Source organism: Nerophis lumbriciformis, linkage group LG24 (genome assembly GCF_033978685.3).
Source record: "Nerophis lumbriciformis linkage group LG24, RoL_Nlum_v2.1, whole genome shotgun sequence".
NCBI lineage: Eukaryota > Metazoa > Chordata > Actinopteri > Syngnathiformes > Syngnathidae > Nerophis > Nerophis lumbriciformis.
The window spans coordinates 20,032,501-20,057,104 of NC_084571.2; the positions used below are offsets into that span (position 1 = coordinate 20,032,501).

At 42.4% G+C, this 24,604-nt stretch overlaps 1 protein-coding gene across 3 annotated transcripts in view; it reads right to left on the reverse strand.

Annotated features, from left to right (window-relative positions):
• Window positions 1–24,604, reverse strand: part of LOC133620616 (uncharacterized) — a 105,554-nt gene that overhangs the window by 29,323 nt on the left and 51,627 nt on the right. Inside the window, exon 1 of one of the 3 annotated variants that reach the window (XM_061982212.1) lies at window positions 2,907–3,010. The exons of the other annotated variants lie outside the window; for them this stretch is intronic. Within the exon in view, the coding sequence (XP_061838196.1) occupies window positions 2,907–2,929 (23 nt within the window). The 5' untranslated portion in view covers window positions 2,930–3,010. Of the gene's footprint in view, window positions 1–2,906; window positions 3,011–24,604 lie in introns of those variants that run through there. 3 annotated transcript variants of the gene reach the window in all.

Sequence of the window (24,604 nt, forward strand, 5' to 3'; positions counted from 1 at the left end):
CGACGGCTCATTTGCAATTGTTTTGTTGTGGTTTGAGATAATTTGTCGTATATTGTTCATACAGCTGTAGCTCAATTTAATGTTGTTCTTGTTGAATATATATATATATATATACCGTATTTTCCGCACTATAAGGCGCACCTAAAAACCACAGATTTTCTCAAAAGCTGACAGTGCACCTTATAACCCGGTGCGCTTTATATATGGATAAATATTAAGATTCATTTTCATAAAGTTTCGGTCTCGTAACTACGGTAAACAGCCGCCATCTTTTTTCCCGGTAGAACAGGAAGCGCTTCTTCTTCTACACAAGCAACCGCCAAGGTAAGCACCCGCCCCCATAGAACAGGAAGCGCTTCTTCTTCTACTGTAAGCAACCACCCGCCCGCGTAGAAGAAGAAAAAGCGCGCGGATATTACCGTACGTTTAATTTCCTTTGTGTGTTTACATCTGTAAAGACCACAAAATGGCTCCTACTAAACGACAGGGATCCGGTTCATGAAAAGACGCAATCTCTCCATCCGCACACGGATTACTATTTCACAGCAACTGATATTCCTGTGGATACAACGGGAGCACGTACGGTGAATATTCGCACCACAGGGAATGAGAAGTCATCCTTCACTGTGGTTCTAGCTTGCCATGCTAATGGCCAGAAACTTCCACCCATGGTGATATTCAAAAGGAAGACCTTGCCAAAAGAGACCTTTCCAGCCGGCGTCATCATAAAAGCTAACTCGAAGGGATGGATGAAGAAAAGATGAGCGAGTGGTTAAGGTAAGTTTAAGTTTACGCGAAGAGGCCGGGTGGCTTTTTTCACGCAGCTTCGTCCATGTTGATATACGATTCCATGCGCGCCCACATCACGCTGGTTTTAATATATTATTAAAGTTTGACTGACCTATCTGACTGTTTTTTTGACATTCCTTTAGCGCAGTTAGATGCGGCTTACAACACGGGGCGGCTTATAGGTGGACAAAGTTTTGAAATATGCCGTTCATTGAAGGCGCGGCTTATAACCCAGGGCGCCTTATGGTGCGGAAAATACGGTATATATATATATATATATATACACACACACAAACATATATATATATATATATATATATATATATATATATATACATCTATATTGTGTGTGTGTGTCCTGGCATGACATTAAAGTGCATCCGGCAGTGGAGGCTCCTCTATGGGGTCTTGGGGCACTAGGAGGTTAACCCCTTTACTACTGTTACCCCAGGTGGCCCTTGGCAAAAGTCTAGTACCTGACTGCCCTCTAGTCAGGGATACGGTGAAAACCTCAACGGCGGAGCAGGCGGAAGACGGTAGATTTAAGAACTACCACAACGGCTGCGATGGCGGAAGAAGGCTGCAGCAGAAAAGGGTCCCCAGTCGTCTTGGACTCCATGCCACAGGACCCTGACCCGATTGGTGACTGTCTGTGCACCACCGTGTGCACCAGTCTCCCCACGTTAAACAAATTCACGCACAGGCATCCTCCATAAAGGGATACACTCCTACCAGGAGGTTCGTCATACCCGTTCGAGTGACCGCCGATGATGATGGTGTGTGTGTGTGTTTGTTTTATGCCCTTTTTGTCATATAAAACTTATTTTTTATGGTAAACACACAAAATATGCAATATTTTCCCCTAAAAATGTTTTAAAGTGAAATATTTGATGTCAAGTAATTGGACACCTAAGTTTTTTTTAAACTGTCATTGCTCAAAAAATAATTATGAATCAAAATCCACGTTGTTATGGATAATTGACCAATTTACGGCTCCAATTACTTGACACTAAATATTCCACTTTGAAATGTTTTGGGGGGGAAATATTGCATATTTTGTGTTTTTGCCATAAAAAAAATGTTTTCTATGACAAAAAAAAAGGGCAAAAACACACACACACAAAAACATAAAATAATTATTAATACGTCTTATTGACTGATAGATCTGAAGGTGATTTAGAGATTTATGAGTGGAAAGTTTAAAAAAATATATAATAATTTGTGACTTATTTTTAACACTTATGAATGAGGCCCTTTTTCAAAAACTGTCATTGATTCAAAAAAACAATAATGAATCAAAATCCACATTGTTATGGATAATTGACCAATTTACGGCTCTAATTACTTGACACTAAGTATTCCACTTTGAAATGTTTTGGGGGGGAAATATTGCATATTTTGTGTTTTTGCCATTGAAAAAAATGTTTTCTATGACAAAAAAAACGGCAAAAAACACACACACACACACACACACACACACACACACACACACACACACACACACACACACACACAAAAACATAAAATAATTATTAATACGTATTATTGACTGATAGATCTGAAGGTGATCTAGAGATTTATGAGTGTAAAGTTTAAAAAAATATATAATAATTTGTGACTTATTTTTAACACTTATGAATGAGGCCCTTTTTCAAAAACTGTCGTTGATTCAAAAAACAATAATGAATCAAAATCCATGTTGTTATGGATAATTGACCAATTTACCGCTCGAATTACTTGACACTAAATATTCCACTTTGAAATGTTTTGGGTGGGAAATATTGCATATTTTGTGTTTTTGCCATAAAAAAATATGTTTTCTATGACAAAAAAAAGAGCAAAACACACACACACACACACACACAAAACATAAAATAATTATTAATAAGTATTATTAATGTGTGACTTTTTTTTCATCACTAATGAATAAGGCCCTTTTTTTTTTAAACTGTCGTTGCTCAAAAATGAATAATGAATCAAATCATTTAATTAAAAGCCTAACCCCAAAGAAGTGAGGAAGAAAGGCTGAAAGAGACTTTCAGTAGACGTAAGGTGACTCAGTTCTCGCCATCATGCCAAACTCACATTTCCAGAACAAAGTGGAGTCCCTTACTTACCCTTGTTCATCGCACACTCCCATGTTTGATCTCCTCAAGAAGTCGCTCAGCGTCTTCCCAGCACCACCAGTCTGCCCGCACACTTTTAGTACCAGACTACACAGTCCAAAAGTCCCCCATAACAACACTGCCCCCCATCCCCCCCCCCCCCCCATGTGATTCACTCCACATCACTGCAGTCTGAAACCTGAGACACATTTCATTGTCAACTGTCACGAATTGTTGACATGCTTTCACTTGGAGATAAGACTTCCTTCAGGGATGGGCTTCAGGGTCTCTGACAGCACATAAGGTCTAAGCCACAAAGCCATATTAAGCTCTTGGCGTGTAACATGTTTAGCCTCGTCCTCCAGTGATAACAATACCTCATAATGAAACTTAATATATGAAGTAATGTCATGTATTTGCCGCAATAGAGGTGATGATTATTAACGGAGTTCCAAATTATGGACGTACACAGTTAGCTGCTAGCTGCCTGTCAGCCGGGGGACCCAAAATAAACACAGTGTAAGTCATACTTGCCAACCTTGAGACCTCCGATTTCGGGAGGTGGGGGGTGGGTGTGGGGGGCGTGGTTGGGGGCGTGGCTAAGAGGGGAGGAGTATATTTACAGCTAGAATTCACCAAGTCAAGTATTTCATATATATATATATATATATATATATATATATATATATATATATACAGAGGTGGGTAGTAACGCGCTACATTTACTCCGTTACATCTACTTGAGTAACTTTTGGGATAAATTGTACTTCTAAGAGTAGTTTTAATGCAACTTACTTTTACTTTTACTTGAGTATATTTATAGAGAAGAAACGCTACTTTTACTCCACTACTTTTATCTACATTCAGCTCGCTACTCGCTACTAATTTTTATCGATCTGTTAATGCACGCTTTGTTTGTTTTGGTCTGTCAGACAGACCTTCAAAGTGCCTGCGTTACTGGTGACGTTTCACTCCGTTCCACCAATAAAATGCAGTCACTAGTGACGTTTGACTCCGTTCCACCAATCAGATGCAGTCACTGGTGACGTTGGACCAATCAAACAGAGCCAGGCGGTCACATGACCTGACTTAAACAAGTTGAAAAACTTATTGGGGTGTTACCATTTAGTGGTCAATTGTACGGAATATGTACTGTACTGTGCAATCTACTAATACAAGTTTCAATCAATCAATCAAAAGTGTGAAGGAAAAAAGACACTTTTTTATTTCAAACGTACATCCCGTCACAAGCCTAAAGACTGACTGCACAGTTCCTGTCTTCACAATAAAAGTGCCGCTCCATCGCGCCTGCGCTTTCAAAATAAGAGTCTCCGAAAGCCAGCGCAAACAAGCTAGCAAGCTACGGAGTTTGCCGCCAATGTATTTCTTGTAAAGTGTGTGAAAACGAATATGGAAGCTGGACAAATAAGATACCAAAAACCAACCACTTTCATGTGGTATTAGACAGAAAGGAGGAACTTTTTTTCTCCTGCATTTGAAAACGTGGACGTTAAGCACTGCTGTCTGATTACAATCAATGCAAGTCATCAGAATCAGGTAATACACCAACTTATATTCTTGTCAACATGAAAGAAAGGAATCTATATGTGTTAAACATGCATGTATATTCATTAAAACACCTTTAACAGGTAAACAAAAACGGCAAAATAAATAAATATAAATGATATACTGTATATATCAATGTATGTGTATATATGTATATATATATATATATATATATATATATATATATATATATATATATATATATATATATATATATATATGATATGTGTGTGTATGTTACTCATCAGTTACTCAGTACTTGAGTAGTTTTTTCACAACATACTTTTTACTTTTACTCAAGTAAATATTTGGGTGACTACTCATTACTTTTACTTGAGTAATAAATCTCTAAAGTAACAGTACTCTTACTTGAGTACAATTTCTGGCTACTCTACCCACCTCTGTATATATATATATATATATATATATATATATATATATATATATATATATATATATATATATATATATATATATATATATATATATATAGAATTCACTGAAAGTGAAGTATTTTCTTATATATATATATATATATATATATATATATATATATATATATATATATATATATATATATATCAAGAGGGACAGAGACAGCGCACAGTGCATGTGGATCACATGTTACCATGGCGAGAAAACATGGAGAGACTGCCAGTTATCACGTCTCCACCAGTTGCAGAAAATGTGCCATCAGTACAACTGGACAGTGCTGTTTCAGTTCCATCATCAGGACCATCAGTGAGTCAGACACAAACTAGTCTAATCATTGAACCAGATTCAAGGGCTGCTGAGTTGCCATCATCAGAACCCAGATCACCCACAACAAAAACCCCACCAGTGATCCGCAGGTACCCAGAAAGGTTTCGAGTACCACCAAAAAAACTGAATCTCTGAAGACAGTATAAAAATCTGTGTTAAAGATGTACAAATACTGTTTGTATAATAAGCATGTTATTGTTTACAAATGAGGGTTAAGAGTTCAGTACTAAAAAAAATAAAAATAATGTGGCTTAAGTACAGTTTTTTAATTGAGCTGCTGCATTTTTTGGTTGGGTTGTTTATTTCTTTTGAGTAACTTCTACATTTCTAAAAGGGGAGGAATGTAATAGAGTGATGTGTTTAGTTATGTTTAACCTATCAAGTCATTTACAGGCTGAATCTTAGGCTCTGTAGCTTGGTTCCTATCTACCATCCCCAGCATGCCCACAACACTCGTAACTTAGATCTGATATCAGGTAAACATGTTTGCTGGCTTGCACCGCTCGAAGTGTTGTATGCAGGGGACCAAAGATTTGGAACCGGCTTAATGAGAGCCTCAAGATGCTGTATCCATTCTCCAACTTCAAAAAGAAACTGAAAACTTACCTATTAACCACCTATCTTTAATGCCTCATGTGGGGTAGACTACTGTTGGGTTTTGCATGGTTGAATGAATGTATGTATGTATGTGTATGCTTGCTTTAGTACTATTATCTTGTGTTAATCATATAGCGTTGTTGTTTTTTGTTTGTTTTGTTTTTGTTTTTGTTGTTGTGCTTGCTACCATGTTTCATCATTCCATGTATATACTGTCCTCTGGACCCCCTGTCAAAAGCTTCTTCTAGCTTATTTGGGAGACCCTTTCACGTACCAACATCTTTAAATGTTATATTCACTACTATTGTAATTGTTATATGGTATTGTGAATAAACTTGAAACTTGAATGAACTTGATCTATGTTTGTCTGTTGCCATCTCCTGGTGAATGTTGGCTATAGCGTACTGGGGTTACTTTTTGGTTGGCCAACGATTTACGTGGTGTTGCGCACCTGACGTCAGGTGTGAGTCTGTTCTGAAGTCTACAGTAAAGAGACATACTTCATCCCCTCGCCTGTTTATTGCTTCCAACTCAATATATTACAACAACTGTCACATCGTGGTGAGGGAAGTCCTGTTTTGGGGTTGTCTGGCAAACTTCCTGTTTTATTTTGAAAATTCTAATCCTCCTCTCGTTTCAGGCCACTTGCTCTTCCTCCTGTGTCACTGGTCTGATGTCTCTCCTGATTGCCTGATTGTGTCCACCCACCTGTGTCACCCTCCCTCATGTGTATATAGTCCTCGTCTTCCCCTGTCTTGTTGCCAGAGTATATCGTCTCGCTACGTACCTCCAGCCTTGTCCACAGCCTTGATAAGTATTGTCTCGCTTTATTTATTGATTTCTTTGTTTCCTCTGAGAGAGTGATTTTCTTTTGCTAAAGTTTTTTCGGTCAAGTCTTTTTGTATCAATTTTCATAGTGCCTTGTCTTCCTTTTTTTTTTTTCCTCCTTCTGGAGCGCTTTAAGTTTGCAGGTTTCTCAACTCTTTATAACATATTTTCTGTTTATAGCTTCTCGACTTCTTTTCATGAGTGAAATTACCTTTTTGTAGATTATCATAGATTGTTGGTTTTTTGTTATTAGACTCGTATAGAACTTTTGCTATTGCCCTTTTCCTCCTGATGGAGTGATTTTCTGTTTATTGCCTTATGTCCTATGCTACACATCCTCTTGTTGCTCGAGTATATCATAGATAGATTTTGTAGCCACTTTGTTTAATCACTCTGTCCAAGAGATAGCAAAGAAAACTAATTAAATAAAGTCTGAGTCAATTGTCTCTCTTCTGCATCTGAGTCCTCATTTTCGCCAAGACTTAACAACAACATTGCTGCATGCAACCTGGAGGAACCCTCCAGGTCCGCATGGAGCTGGAGGGGGCGTGGCCTCCAGGTCCGCCTGAATTTCGGGAGATTTTCGGAAGAAAATTTGTCCCGGGAGGTTTTCGGGAGAGGCGCTGAATTTCGGGAGTCTCCCGGAAAATCCGGGAGGGTTGGCAAGTATGGTGTAAGTCAGAGGGGGTCGCCATTAAAAGGCATTCATCGGCAATGGCAATCACACGATAAATCGATTTTATCATTAAATTCAAGTTTTTTTTTGTTGCATACAATTTAGAAAAAAAACAAAACAATCTTTGTTTTATGTCCTCTTGCGCTTGCCATTTTTGCCCCCAGGAGATTCCGCCCGCCCCTTTATTTCAGACGCCTAGCAAAACACAAACGAGAGCGAGACGTTTGTTCCAAAGAAAAGAAAAGTGTAGTCAGTGGTTCGGTTTTGCGGCAACAGGCGTGGAACAAGTGACTGCACGCTGCAAAGTTTAAAAAAATAATAATGATAAAAAGGCAGCAGCACAACAAACTTATTCCAGCATCTGAAACAGTTTTTTGTTGCAGACGATTTAAAAAATTAAAACCTCTGTGTTTTTTCTCCTATTATTCCAGCATTGTTTTTTACTTAGAAGCTTCTGTAGCTTCCGCCCGCCCCTTTATTCCAAACTCCTAGCAAAAACATGGCTAACGCAAACGAGAGTGAGACGTTTGTTCCCAAGAAAAGAAAAGTGTCGTCAGTGGTTTGGTTTTGTGGCAACGGGCGTGGAACAACAGACTGCACGCTGCAAAGTAAAAAAAGAAAAAGAAAAGGCAGCAGCACGACAAACTTATTCCAGCATCTTAAACAGTTTTTTGTTGCAGACAATTAAAGAAATTAAAACAATTATTGTGTTTCGTTCTCCTTTTGTTCCAGAATTTGTTTTGCACCCAGGAGCTTCTGTAGCTTCCGCCCGCCCCTTTCTTCCAGACGCCTAGCAAAACATGGCTTACGCAAACGTAAGCGAGACGTTTGTTCCCAAGAAAAGAAAGGAAAAGTGTCATCAGTGGTTTGGTTTTGTGGCAACAGGCGTGGAACAAGTGACTGCATGCTGCAAAGTTTAAAAAAATTAAATAAATACTGCAGCATGACAAACTTATTCCGGCACCTGAAACAGTTTTTTGTTGCAGACGATTTAAAAAATAAAAACCTCTGTTTCTTTCTCCTCTTGTTCCAGCATCTTCTGTCGCTTCCACCAAACCTCCTATTTCAGACGCCTAGCAAAAAAAAAAGTGTTTTGCCTCAAAACTCACTTCCCGTAAATTATGACTGAAGCTATCGATCCTGTTTGAGAACCAGCCAATGAGGTGTCAAGTTTGAAGTCATGTGACACAGATCAGCAAAAAGGCATTGTGTTCTGAGACAGGATCGTTTGCTACAGTATTAAGTCGTTTTTCGGAATTGTTTTTTTCTATGCTCACAAATTATGTAAAAACACAAAATTCAAAGGCCAAAACTTGATTTAGATAAATTCAGTGTGAAAACAAATGAACCTGACTTATTCTTAGCGCTTTCAGCTCCATCTGACTGTCAGTCACAGTGGATCAACCACAACTAACTCACACTTAAGGTGTTAAAACCATCTCATGTCTGCTGTATGCCAAAATTGTGCAGAAGCACTAAAATGTTGCAGTCATTCTGTCAGGAAAAGTGTTGGCTTGGTGTCTCTTGTCAGCTACCTTGACGTGTGCATGACCACCTCTTCATGTCACAGACAGATGGTCTGCAGAAAGTGTCAAACTCCTTTTCATGAAGGGCCACATGGCAGTTATGGATGCCTTCAGAGGGCCGCACGTAACAGTAAATGTAGGACAGGCTAACCTCCTCCAACCTCAGAGGACAAAGCTTCGAACTATGGGAGACAGAGTTTTCTGCTCCGCCACTCCCAGTCTGTGGAACGCTCTCCCTAACCACCTGTGGGCACCACAGACTGTGGATGCTTAAAAACCCTTTTATTTAAAAAAAAAAAAAAGCCTTTCGCTAGATATATGTGTGCCAGTTCTAGCTATTAGGCTGTTCTAGTTTTTATTTTATTTTACTATTTATTTTACTCGTTGGGGGCAGCTATTTGTGGTTCTAGTGTTGTTTTTTTTTTTGTATGCACTGTAGCACTTTGAGGTTGTTTGTTCAATGTAAAATGCTGTGGGGAGGCGGGGCCGGCGGACCGACGGCGCCCGCTCCAAGATGGCGGCGAGGAGGCGTGGACGGCGAGCAAGCGGCAAAACGGTGCGCGACGAGAGCGACTCGGCTAATCCCCTCGCAGTGGTTAAAAGGGAATCAGCCGAGAATGATGGGGCAGAAAGAGGTGGAGAGCCAGAAGTGCTGGAGGAGCGAGAGAGACGGAGAAGACGCAGAAGACGCGGCCGGCTGAAAAGCTGAAGCAGACGGCGGAGCGAGCAGCAGAGGGAGGCAAGTGCTGAAAAGCACAAAAGACTTGTCTTATTGAAAAATACACAAAGTCACAACCCTGCTCGAAGCGATGTTTGTCCTAGATGGTCCTGAGAACCCGGGACACGGTCAGAGTCTGTCACAAATGCTTTTACAAATAAAATCTATTATTATTATTATTATTATAATAACACGGACACTCAACAACGGCACATTATTTGTAGAATACAAATAGTGTTTTGCAAAAAATGTTTTTTAAGAACAATTAGGCGATGAGGTGGCGACTTGTCCAGGGTGTACACCGCCTTCTGCCCGAATACAGCTGAGATAGGCTCCAGCACTCCCCGCGACCCCAAAAGGAACAAGCGGTAGAAAATGGATGGATGGATTGGTGACATTGTGAAATTTCCCACGGCACATCAGTCAATACCTTACGGCACACTAGTGTTCCGTGGCACAGTGGTTGAAAAATACTGCCCTAGAGCATGGAGAAGGGCCTCTGCATCTGCCGACCAGTTGGATGGTATAGCAATGTAATCTGCAAAATCAAAATCTGTGATGTATTTCGCCGGGTGTCTGCAGCTAGTTTGGGGCTTTAGTAGCAGCCCATGATGTTGCTATGTGAGCATCAAGAGAGACGCGGAGGACGTAATGGAGGACGATGATAAAAAGAAAAGGGGCTAGAGTGTCTCCCTGTAAAACGTCAGCGCTGATTACAAACCACCCAGTTTCTCCGTCAGGGGTTTTGATTGATTGATTGAAACTTTTATTAGTAGATTGCACAGTACAGTACATATTCCGTACAATTGACCACTAAATGGTAACACCCGAATAAGTTTTTCGACTTCTTTAAGTCAGCGTCCACGTTAATCAATTCATGGTAAATGGGTGATAACTCTTGTACTGGTATTGGTGTAAAGAGCCTTCATGGTCAGAACAATCTCATCTGGAAGACCATAGCGGGGGTAGAATGATAAACATGGCCTTTCTGTTGACAGGATCGAAGGCTTTCTTGAAGTCAACGAACAGTAATGTAAGATCTTTCTTTTACGTTCCTCATTTCTTCCACTGTCTTCCTCAATGATAGGATTTGCGAGAGAGTAGAACATCCTCTATGAAAGTTGTTCTGATTGGCACAGAGATCTACTTTGGGGACAAATCTGTTTAGGAGCATCTTGTTGTATAACTTGGCCGCTATGGCAGTTAAGGAGATCCCGCGGTAATTGTCATGGAGAATAAGATTTCCCTTCTTTGGGACATGGCGAGTGTACGAGGATAGCCAGAGTGAGGGTGCTTCATGGGAGGTATACACATGATTGCAAATCTCCAGGTCTTATGAATGTGGACCCCGACTTAAACGAGTTGAAAAACTTATTCGGGTGTTACCATTTAGTGGTCAATTGTACGGAATATGTACTGTACTGTGCAATCTACTAATACAAGTTTTAATCAATCAATCAATTATCTTTCCAGTACAGTGGGGGAATATTGTCAGGACCAGGGGACTTCTTGCTGTTCAGTCCAGAGGAGGCTGTTTCAAGTTTGCTGATTGGGAACGGAAACATATTGATGTTGAGATCGCTGGCAAATACCCGGGGCCACGGTATTGAAGAATTGAAGACTCATTTGTCGTCCACGCACCAAACAATGATGGGGAAAAATGCGTGTTTGGCATTTGGGCCGTGTCGTTTGGACACCCCTGAGATAACGCATGTGATCAATCACAAAAACTAACCGCATCAATCAAGTATGCATGCAGATTAACCACAAGATGTATTTTGCATGCAAACTGAATGCGACAATCTCTCCTACCAATTAGTTATTGCCAGTAGGAATCTAAATTCCTCAGTCCTGGTGCTGTTGCATGGTAGAAATTGTTTGGCCCAAGGACCAGTGGCACATTTTCACTTTGGCCCTTGGAGGCAAAATGTTTGGGCACCCTGACCTTGGAGTGTTTAAATGTGTTTTGTGGCAATTCCAACTCTGACCACGGCGTTTATAAAGTCAGTAAATATGTCCCTGGACACATGAGGACTTTGAATATGACCAATGTATGATCCTGTAACTACTTGGTATCGGATCGATACCTAAATGTATGGTATCATCCAAAACTAATGTCAAGTATCAAAGAAGAGAAGAATAAGTGATTATTACATTTTAACAGAAGTGTAGATAGAACATGTTAAAACAGAAAATAAGCAGATATTAACAGTAAATGAACAAGTAGATTAATAATACATTTTTACAGTTTGTCCCTCATAATGTAGACAAAATAATAGGTAGATAAATGACACAATATGTTACTGCATACGTCAGCAGACTAATTAGGAGTCTTTGTTTGTTTACTTACTACTAAATGACAAGATGGCGGCGCCCTGATGGCAGCGGCTTGCAGACGCTCTTGGAAGTGTAGAGCGATTTGGCAAAAATACCCGTCAATTCTGTCTATTTCATGGCTGGCTCACAGCGTGGACACTTCGTGATCAGATACGACCGACAGACGATTCTGGATGTGGATAGATCGGGCCGTTATAGGCTGAAAGATGCGGGTACTTTCGACCTCCTCGCTACCATGGGGATTCTTCGCTGGCTACATCCAGCGGCCTCGAAAGCAGCGGAGTTAAGTGCCAGCGAGGACCGTCAACGGAAGACACGTAAGCGGTGTGAGCGGAAGCAGAAGCGGGGATGCCGAGCGGGGCTAACAACAAAGCGAAAGGCTAATCCTCAGAGAAGCGCTAGTCCGGGTGAGAAGTTAGTTAAAATAGAACTAGCCAGCGCCAGGCTGGATAATACCTGCACACATAGCAACTATTTTAGAACAATACACAACTCAAAAAATGTTTTTTCTGTGTCAGAAGTAGACATGCACTCTACTGAGGTGGCAAGATATGATGCGTTCGGTTTATCACAACATCAAGCAAACAATCGGAAAATTCCCGTCATATCAATTCCTAGATATGGTCGAAATTATTTAAAGTGCACTACACATAATAAACACAACATTATTAATATTGCTACTACGGATAATTTCAACAAAAACTCCTCAAAACAGCCCACTACCTATAATATGGGCTTCTTAAACATAAGATCATTATCTTCCAAAACGTTATTAGTTAATGAGGTCATTAGAGACAATAATCTTGACGTTATTGGTCTCGCCAAGACCTGGCTCAAACCAGACGATTTCTTTGCGCTGGGTGAGGCGTCTCCTCCTGGCTATGCGGGAGCGCATATTGCCCGTCCCATTAAAAGGGGTGGGGGAGTTGCACTCATACACAATAAAAACTTTAATCTTACCCCGAACCTAAATAATAAATATAACTCGTTTGAGATGCTTACTATGAGGTTTGTCACACCGCTGCCTCTCCACCTGGCTGTTATCTACCGCCCCCCCAGGACCCAATTCGGACTTCATCAGTGAATTTTCAGAGTTCGTTGCTGATTTAGTGACGCACGCCGACAATATAATCATAATGGGGGACTTTAATATCCATATGAATACCCCATCGGACCCTCAGTGCATGGCGCTCCAGACTATAATTGATAGCTGTGGTCTTACACAAATAATAAATGAACCTACGCATCGCAACGGAAATACGATAGATCTAGTGCTGGTCAGGAGTGTCACCACCTCCAAAGTTACGATACTCCCGTATACTAAAGTAATGTCCGATCATTACCTTATAAAATTTGAAGTTCTGACTCATTGTCAACAAACTAATAATAATAACTACTATAGCAGCCGCAACATTAATGCTGCCACAACGATGACTCTTGCTGGCCTACTGCCTTCGGTAATGGCACCATTCCCAAATTATGTCGGCTCTATTGATAACCTCACTAACAACTTTAACGACGCCCTGCGCGACACCATTGATAGTATAGCACCGTTAAAGCTTAAAAGAGCCCCTAAAAGGCGCACCCCATGGTTTACAGAAGAAACTAGAGCCCATAAATTATCATGTAGAAAGCTGGAACGCAAATGGCGCGCTACTAAACTTGAGGTTTTCCATCAAGCATGGAGTGATAGTTTAATAACTTATAAACACATGCTTACCCTAGCTAAAGCTAAATATTACTCAAATCTCATCCACCTCAACAAAAATGATCCGAAATTTTTGTTTAGTACAGTAGCATCGCTAACCCAACAAGGGACTCCTCCCAGTAGCTCCACCCACTCAGCAGATGATTTTATGAATTTCTTTAATAAGAAAATTGAACTCATTAGAAAGGAGATTAAAGACAATGCATCGCAGCTACAACTGGGTTCTATTAACACAGATACGACTGTATCCACGAAGAATACCGCCCTCCAAAATAGTTTCTCTCTCTTTGATGAAATAACACTAGAGGAATTGTTAAGATGTGTCAATGGGACAAAACAAACAACATGTCTACTTGACCCATTTCCTGGGAAACTTATTAAGGAGCTTTTTGTATTATTAGGTCCATCAGTGCTAAATATTATAAACTTATCACTTTCCTCTGGCACTGTTCCACTAGCATTCAAAAAAGCGGTTATTCATCCTTTGCTCAAAAGACCTAACCTTGATCCTGACCTCATGGTAAACTACCGGCCGGTGTCCCACCTTCCGTTTATCTCGAAAATCCTCGAAAAAATTGTCGCACAGCAGCTAAATGAACACTTAATGTCTAACAATCTCTGTGAACCTTTTCAATCCGGTTTCAGGGCAAATCACTCTACGGAGACAGCCCTCGCAAAAATGACTAATGATCTACTGCTAACGATGGATTCTGATGCGTCATCTATGTTGCTGCTTCTTGATCTTAGCGCTGCTTTCGATACCGTCGATCATAACATTTTATTAGAGCGTATCAAAACACGTATTGGTATGTCAGACTTAGCCTTGTCGTGGTTTAACTCTTATCTTACTGACAGGATGCAGTGCGTCTCCCATAACAATGTGACCTCGGACTATGTTAAGGTAATGTGCGGAGTCCCCCAAGGTTCGGTTCTTGGCCCTGCACTCTTTAGTATTTACATGTTGCCGCTAGGCGACATCATACGCAAATACGGTGTTAGCTTTCATTGCTATGCTGATGACACCCAACTCTACATGCCCCTAAAGCTGACCAACACGCCGGATTGTAGTCAGCTGGAGGCGTGTCTTAATGAAATTAAACAATGGATGTCCGCTAACTTCTTGCAACTCAACACTAAGAAAACGGAAATGCTGATTATCGGTCCTGCTAAACACCGACATTTATTTGATAATACCACCTTAACATTTGACAACCAAACAATTACACAAAGCGACTCAGTAAAGAATCTGGGTATTATCTTCGACCCAACTCTCTCCTTTGAGTCACACATTAAGAGTGTTACTAAAACGGCCTTCTTTCATCTCCGTAATATCGCTAAAATTCGTTCATTATTCATGCGTTCGTTACGTCTCGTCTCGATTACTGTAACGTATTATTTTCGGGTCTCCCTATGTCTAGCATTAAAAGATTACAGTTGGTACAAAATGCGGCTGCTAGACTTTTGACAAGAACAAGAAAGTTTGATCATATTACGCCTATACTGGCTCACCTGCACTGGCTTCCTGTGCACTTAAGATGCGACTTTAAGGTTTTACTACTTACGTATAAAATACTACACGTCTAGCTCCGTCCTATCTTGTCGATTGCATTGTACCATATGTCCCGGCAAGAAATCTGCGTTCAAAGAACTCCGGCTTATTAGTGATTCCCAGAGCCCAAAAAAAGTCTGCGGGCTGTAGAGCGTTTTCTATTCGGGCTCCAGCACTATGGAATGCCCTCCCGGTAACAGTTAGAGATGCTACCTCAGTAGAAACATTTAAGTCCCATCTCAAAACTCATTTGTATACTCTAGCCTTTGAATAGCCCCCCTTTTTTTAGACCAGTTGATCTGCCGTTTCTTTTCTTTTCTCCTCTGCTCCCCCCTATCCCTTGTGGAAGGGGAGACACACAGATCCGGTGGCCATGGATGGGGTGCTGGCTGTCCGGGGTCGGGACCCGGGGTGGACCGCTCGCCTGTATATCGGTTGGGAACATCTCTGCGCTGCTGACCCGTCTCCGCTCGGGATGGTTTCCTGCTGACCCCACTGTGGACTGGACTCTTACTGTTATGCTGGATCCACTATGGACTGGACTCTCACAATATTATGTTAGACCCACTCGACATCCATTGCATTCGGTCTCCCTTTGGGGGGGGGGGGTTACCCACATATGCGGTCCTCTCCAAGGTTTCTCATAGTCATTCACATCGACGTCCCACTGGGGTGAGTTTTTCCTTGCCCTTATGTGGGCTATACCGAGGATGTCATTGTGGCTTGTGCAGCCCTTTGAGACACTTGTGATTTAGGTCTATATAAATAAACATTGATTGATTGATTGATACTAAAAGACAAGTTGTCTAGTATGTTCACTATTTTATTTAAGGACTAAATTACAATAATAAACATATGTTTCATGTACCCTAAGATTTTTTGTTACAATAAAGACAATAATTACATTTTTGTGGTTCTCTTTATTTAGAAAAGTATTGAAATACATGTTGGTACCGGTACCAATATATTGGTATCAGGACAGCCCTCGTCCGGACAATACAGTATATATTTTAGTGTGGAAAAATGTGGAGTACATGTTGATATAATGTTTGTTGCACGATTAGATAATAGTAAAGTCAAAATACATGCAATTGCATGCAGTAGGCCGACATGCAAAAATAAAAATACATTTAGTAAGAAAAATGAAAGGCTCTACTGACTCACATTTTTTCTTGGCTGTCGTGGCGGGCCTTATTAAAGGATGTGGCGGGCCAGTTTTGGCCCCCGGGCCTTGACTTTGACACCTGACTCATCTCATGGTGGCACCTTCCTATCCTACCTGGCTGTCGCTGGAATGGAAAGTAAAAGTGACCTCGGCACACCAAGTAAGAGAAGACAAATCCCTGTGATTATCCAGAAGAAGTGGCTAAGATTTCCCCTGAGAGGATCTCCCATAATCAACACTTTGGCAGGCAGCCTTCGTCTGGTCACTTTATGAACGCAGCAGCTTTTTTTTTTTAAACCCACCCTCCCGGACACATTTAGCTGTAATAGGCCTCATTTTCATGAGGTCAAAGGGTTTATTGAAGGTTGGGCGCATGAAAGCTCTGCTGACCAGGAGCAGCTGCTTCATATCAAGTCAATGTGCTCCCTCAAACGTTGGAACCCTAAAATACGCTCATTTAATTACGCGGTCTCTCTGCTATTCTCATGTGTGAGCAGCATCGTACATGAAGAGGAAGTATAAATAAATGAGTTGAAGGCGACCTGTTGAGCATGCAGAGGTGCAAAGTAGCTGAGAACAGGTGGATGCTCCATTTGGGGCCCTGCAGGCACCTGTGTCATCACGGTCCATGATGTCATCCGTCAATGTAACTCAACTGCAGTGCACCCTCAGGTTGGACGAGGGCGCTTTTGAACTAGAGCTTTTGCAAACATGTATGAAAATGGAAAAATCTGTTTTTTGTTTTAATATATTTTCTGTAGGAGGACAAACATGCCACAAACCTTCCTAATTGTTAGAAATCCTACTGTTGATGTCAAACATGATTCTCTGAAGAGAGTATTTAGCGAGCAGTGTTTCGTCCTGTTGTGTTTTGCTATTGGACTTTTGTGCTCGTCACAGATTGTCCAAAACAAACACCATGTTCAAACATAGGGGTGTCCATATGTGCACTTGGCACCAGGACACCCTAGGCCGCAGTTCCATGATCGACTTTGTAGTTGTGTCATTGGGTTTGCGGCCTCATGTTTTGGACACTCGGGTGAAGAGAGGGGCGGAGCTTTCTACCTGGTGGTGAGTTGGCTCCGATGGTGGGGGAGGATGCCGGACAGACCTGGCAGGCCCAAATGCATTGTGAGGGTCTTCTGGGAATGCCTAGCAGAGTCTCCTGTCAGAGAGAGTTTCAATTCCTACCTCCGGAAGAACTTTGAACATGTCATGAGAGAGGCGCTGGACATTGACCATGTTCCGCACGGACATGGGAGGAGTTCGGGGAAGCCATGGAAAACGACTTCCGGACGGCTTCGAAGTGATTCTGGACCACCATCCGGTGCCTCAGGAAGGGGAAGCAGTGCACTGTCAACACCGTGTATGGTGAGGATGGTGTTCTGCTGACCTCGACTGCGGATGGTGTGGATCGGTGGAGGGAATATTTCGAAGACATCCTTAATCCCACCAACACGTCTTCCTATGAGGAAGTAGTTCCTGGGGAATCTGTGGTGGGGTCTCCTATTTCTGGGGATGAGGTTGCTGAGGTAGTTAAAAAGCTCCTCGGTGGCAAGGCCCCGAGGGTGGATGAGATCCGCCCGGAGTTCCTTAAGGCTCTGTATGCTGTGGGGCTGTCTTGGTTGACAAGACTCTGCAACATCGCGTGGACATCAGGGGCGGTACCTCTGGATTGGCAGACCGGGGTGGTGGTTCCTCTCTTTAAGAAGGGGAACCGGAGGGTGTGTTCCAATTATCGTGGGATCACACTCCTCAGCCTTCCCGGTAAGGTCTATTCAGGTGTACTGGAGAGGAGGCTACGCCGGATAGTCGAACCTCGGATTCAGGAGGAACAGTGTGGTTTTTGTCCTGGTCGTGGAACTGGACTCTCGGCAGGGTCCTTGAGGGTGCATGGGAGTTTACCCAACCAGTCTACATGTGCTTTGTGGACTTGGAGAAGGCATTCGACCGTGTCCCTCAGGAAGTCCTGCGGGGAGTGCTCAGAGTATATGGGGTGTCGGACTGTCCGATTGTGGCGGTCCGCTCCCTGTACAATCAGTGTCAGAGCTTCGTTCGCACTTCCGGCAGTAATTCGGACACGTTTCCAGTGAAGGTTGGACTACGCCAGGGCTGCCCTTTGTCACCGATTCTGTTCATAACTTTTATGGACAGAATTTCTAGGCGCAGTCAGGGCGTTGAGGGGATCCGGTTGGGTGGCTGCAGGATTAGGTCTGGTGGCTGCAGGATTAAGTCTCTGCTTTTTGCAGATGATGTGTTTCTGATGGCTTCATCTGGCCGGGATCTTCAGCTCTCACTGGATCGGTTCGCAGCCGATTGTGAAGTGACTGGGATGAGAATCACCACCTCCAAGTCCGAGTCCATGGTTCTCGCCCGGAAAAGGGTAGAGTGCCAACTCCGGGTTGGGGAGGAGACCTTGCCCCAAGTGGAGGAGTTCAAGTACCTCGGAGTCTTGTTCACGATTGGGAGAAGAGTGGATCGTGAGATTGACAGGCGGAACGCTGCGGTGTCTTCAGTAATGCGGACGCTGTATCGATTTGTTGTGGTGAAGAAGGAGCTTAGCCGGAAGGCAAAGCTCTCAATTTACCAGTCGATCTACGTTCCCATCCTCACCTATGGTCATGAGCTTTGGGTTATGACCGAAAGGACAAGATCACGGGTATAAGCGGCCGAAATGAGTTTCCTTCGCCGGGTGGCAGGTCTCCCTTAGAGATAGGGTGAGAAGCTCTGCCATCCGTGAGGAGGTCAAAGTAAAGCTGCTGCTCCTCCACATAGAGAGGAGCCAGATGAGGTGGTTCGGGCATCTGGTCAGGATACCACCCGAACGCCTCCCTAGGAAGGTGTTTAGGGCATGTCCGACCGGTAGGAAGCCACGGGAAAGACCCAGGACATGTTGGGAAGACTATGTCTCCCGGCTGGCCTGGGAACGCCTGGGGATCCCCCGGGAAGAGCTGGACGAAGTGGCTGGGGAGAGGGAAGTCTGGGCTTCCCTGCTTAGGCTGCTTCCCCCGCGACCCGACCTCGGATAAGCGGAAGAAGATGGATGGATAGATGGATGGATGGATGTTTCGTCCTGCTAATTTTGGCGGTCCTTGAACGCACTATAGTTTGTTTACATGTAGTTTCTCAGACGCTGCCACAGAAAGACGTGTTTTGTCGGCTTTTGTGTCTCATTTTGTCCACCAAATGTTTTATACTGTGCATGAACGCACAAAGGTGATCTTTGTTAATTTATTGACTTGTGTGGAGTGCTAATCAGGCATATTTGGTCAGTGCATGACTGCAAGCTAATCCATGCTAACATGCTATTGAGGCTAGCTGTATGTACATATTGCATCATTATGCCTCATTTGTAGCTATATTAGAGTTCATTTAATTGCCTTTACTTATGTCCTCTGTGTATTTAATTTATATGTGCATGTCTCATGACACATTATCTGTATGTAATATTGGCTTCATTTCTCATAGTGGTTTGTGTGCCATGTTGTTCCAGACCACAGCAAACATTACCATGTTGTTCCAGACCACAGAAAACGTTACCATGTTGTTCCAGACCACAGCAAACGTTAGCCAGCTTACAAAGATTGTAATAAATCCATTAGAAGAAGACAGCCTGCAATTTCCTTTAACTTGGACACACACATCTATACCTTTGGCCATTCTAAGACAGTCATTTAGAGGAGTAATCTGACCCCATGCGATCACTTCAGCAGCACTGAGAGCTAACTCAGCCAAACTACCTCTAGGTAATGTTGCAGTTTTCAATGCCAACAAAGCCATTGACTCAAAAAATAATGTGAGTTAAGGATCCACTTTTCTAAAAATGTGCTAGCTTAATGGGCTTGATTGGCTTTGCTACTGACATGCTACTGATTAGCATTAGCGATTTTACATGGCGATTTAAAACCTCCCAAATTTGTTAATGAAAATTATAAATAAGATGCAGGTTACAATCAAACAGCTGGTGATTAATAGCTACATTACTTACAGTATTAACACTTTGTAGGGCGCAACAAAAACCTTGGTTTAGAAAAGACTGAACGGACTCGCCAACTTACCATAAACTATAATCTACTACAATATAATGTCTTGAACTTGCAACTTTAATCGAGACTGAGAAATGTGACAATAAAACAATTGATTTTTGAAATGTATCAGTACACACATAAATACGAAAATCTGTACCATATCGGTTCAAATGTGACTGGCGGCTAGTTTCCAACCATTGATGTAATTGACTGTCATCCAGCCAAATCTTCCGTGTATTACTGCACAGTGATCACTCTAAGGCCCCGTCTACATTAAGCCGGATAACTCCTTAAACTAATAATTATTTAGAGTACGGTAAGCCCCATTTCAGCCACACTAAACCAGCGTTTAAGGTTACCCTCCTTGGATAAGTTTTTACACTGATAAGTGCGCCGTGTATTTCTTGAATCTCCGGTTCCAGTGTGACTATTGTAGTGAATCACACCTGAGACATCATACATTAATCACATCTTTATTAGACATGTAAACAATGTTCTAAAGAACATTTGACAACAATTTATCTAGGGATGTAGATATCTGGTCAGGACACTCCTCACTCTTTTGCTTTCACCTTCATTGTCCATTCCTTTTTGGTGACATTATATACTCTGGACCTAAACGTTGAGTCCGCGACATACATGGCGGACAATAACTGATACAGTCTGCTTTGCCAGTCCAAAATAATTTGTCGTTTTCCGTAGTCTTCCCTCGACGCCAGGTATTACAAACATATCTTTTTTTTATCACATCCACAGGAGCCCGCATTCCCGTTGACTCTTCTTCGACAAATGGACTAAGTTTTTCGCTAAGTAGAATCACAGCTGACATTGGAAAGTTCTCTTGGCGTCTGAGAAGTGCTGTATCCCAAATAGCTGCAATGGCTTTCTCTTAAGGTATTCATGTGTGATTTCCACAAGTATGTACATGTAGAAGAAGGAGAAACACGGGCATGTCTGGATGACTCACCTCCATATTTCTAGTGTTTACCTCGGAGTTACGAAACCTCTTTATTATGAAGCTGGCTGTGGCGCGTTCTTTCTGACGTCACTTCCTGTGTGGGGCGCGGTCTTTCTGACGTCACTTCCTCTCCCAACTCAGTTTGTAAACGATCAATGAGTCCATACAAAGCTAAGAGCCGGAGATTCAAGAAATACACGGCGCACTTACCCGTGTAAAAATTTGTCCGTGATGGGGAGCCTTAAACGATAGTTTAGTGTGGCTGAAACGGGGCTTAGGCTAAATAATTATTTGTTTAAGGGGTTATCCGGCTTAGTGTAGACATAGCCTCAGAAAAGTAGCATCAGATTTACCGCCCGTCCAAGCACCCACAGGCAGAAATATAGATCGGCGCCTATGGAAGGGGAGACCACGAGAACGCGGGCATGCATTTGGACTGGCAAGGCAGACTATCAGTTATTGTCCGCCATGTATGTCGAGCGATTAGTCAACGTCTAGTTTTGTACTCCATAACTACTGTGAAGTCATGAAGTGTTGCGGCCGTCGGTAACGACCACCAATTTCAGCCTCCAAGCGCAGGCAGGATTGCAAGAATGGACAACGAAGGTGAAGGTAAAAGAGTGAGGAGTGACCAGATATCTATCAATCAATCAAACAATGTTTATATATATAGCCCTAAATCACAAGTGTCTCAAAGGGCTGCACAAGCCACAACGACATCCTCGGTACAGAGCCCACATAAGGGCAAGGAAAAACTCACCCCAGTGGGACGTCGATGTGAATGACTATGAGAAACCTTGGAGAGGACCGCATATGTGGGTAACCCCCCCCTCTAGGGAGACCGAATGCAATGGATGTCGAGTGGGTCTAACATAATATTGTGAGAGTACAGTCAATAGTGGATCCAGCATAACAGTAAGAGTCCAGTCCACAGTGGGGTCAGCAGGAAATCATCCCGAGCGGAGACGGGTCAGCAGCGCAGAGATGTTCCCAACCGATACACAGGCGAGCGGTCCACCCCGGGTCCCGACCCCGGACAGCCAGCACCCCATCCATGGCCACCGGACCTGTGTGTCTCCCCCTCCACAAGGGATAGGGGGGAGCAGAGGAGAAAAGAAAAGAAACGGCAGATCAACTGGTCTAAAAAAAAAGGGGCTATTCAAAGGCTAGAGTATACAAATGAGTTTTAAGATGGGACTTAAATGCTTCTACTGAGGTAGCATCTCTAACTGTTACCGGGAGGGCATTCCATAGTACTGGAGCCCGAGTAGAAAACGCTCTATAGCCCGCAGACTTTTTTTGGGCTCTGGGAATCACTAATAAACCGGAGTTCTTTGAACGCAGATTTCTTGCCGGGACATATGGTACAATACAATCGGCAAGATAGGATGGAGCTAGACCGTGTAGTATTTTATACGTAAGTGGTAAAACCTTAAAGTCGCATCTTAAGTGCACAGGAAGCCAGTGCAGGTGAGCCAGTAAAGGCGTAATATGATCAAACTTTCTTGTTCTTGTCAAAAGTCTAGCAGCCGCGTTTTGTACCAACTGTAATCTTTTAATGCTAGACATAGGGAGACCCGAAAATAATACGTTACAGTAATCTAGACGAGACGTAACGAACGCATGAATAATGATTTCAGCGTCACTAGTGGACAAAATGGAACGAATTTTAGCGATATTACGGAGATGAAAGAAGGCCGTTTTAGTAACACTCTATCTATACTATACTATACTATACTATGCTATATCTAGATCTTGTTGCGTCTGACCAGTCTTCCTCTCAGGGAATTAAAGTCACAGGTCAATCCCAAATTCTTTCAGATGACATATATGTTTAGTAAGAAGGACCATCAAGACAGAATAGGAATATCATCAAGTTTTACTAAAGCTTTAGGAACCCAATCTTACAATGCGGTAATAATATCAGCATCTAGAAGCGGTCTAAAAATCAATCAGGAAGAGACAACTTATTGAATACCAAAACAGCCCCCAACCTGCCCAGAAAGGAATACAGTCTCATTGTTCTAATACTGATAAAGTAAAAAGGGAGTACATCATACTCCCACATTCCAACGCCTTCAAGATAGGGCACAGAGTTTACTTGCGGACATAAGACACAAGCATAAAGAGTTCACATGGGAAAATATTAGCTGCTTTAAACATCACTATGAATAAAGAAAGAACCCATAAAAATATATGCATTCTCCACAGTCTCTAGATTGACTGTTGTAAAATGTTCTTTATCACATTGTTTACTTTCACGTGTCCATTAAAGATATGATTCATGGCTCAGGTGTGATTGACTACAATGACGGTTAGGCCAGGAAGTTTTACTGTTCAAGGAAATGTGGCAATAGTCTACATTGAAATACTTCACATACCAGACTGCCGGGTAAAGATACACTTCCAGGTCAGAGATGACTATGACGTAATATATGCACGTCTGCCATTTTCCGCACATGCGTACTAGGTCGCGTTGCGCCCGCGGACGGAGGGGGAGGGGGTCTTAAACGATGGCATTGTTGTGTGTGTGGACAGGGATAAGGTTAGGCGGGATATATCCTGTATAACCTTAGCCGGTTTAGTGCAGAAGCAGCCTTAATGCGGAGTGAGGCTTTAATGGCAGTCAATGGCAGACGTGCGTTAACCTCCAAAGTTCATCCTCCAGGTGCTTGTCAGGAGCCACATGCTGCAGGTATAAATGGACCCGGGTCTTTTTATGTGTTAATGCGTTAGAAATTGGCGACAATTAATCGGGGAGGGGAAGAAAGATGCAAGGTGAGGTAAGAAAATGCGTGTAAAAGTGGACTCCCATTTTGTTTGATCAGCCGTTTTACTGCCGTGTTACAGACACCGTTTGGAAACAATTATGGTATGTAAATAAACATTTACTAAATATTTCATTTCACAAAGTATGTATCTGCGACTTATAGTCCGGTGCAGTTAATATATGGAAACTATTTTTTTCTTCTAAAATTGATTGGGTGTGGCTTATATACCACTACATCTTGTTTAGCACTTAGCAATACTGCTCCATAATGCTTACAGTGGTGGTTCAACCTTTTGGGTCCCCGGGACTTTTAACAGTCACCAAAATTGAGGGGAGCCCTTAAGGTTAGAAAAAATATTGTATTGTTTATTAAAATGCTTTCACCTTTAAGCGTAACAGTTATGACACCAACCTAATCCTTAAATATCCCGTAGGCCAATTAAAAAAAAGGTGTATCAAGCCAATAAGACACCGGTGTCAAACTCAAGGCCCGGGGGCCATATGTGGCTCGCCACTTCATTT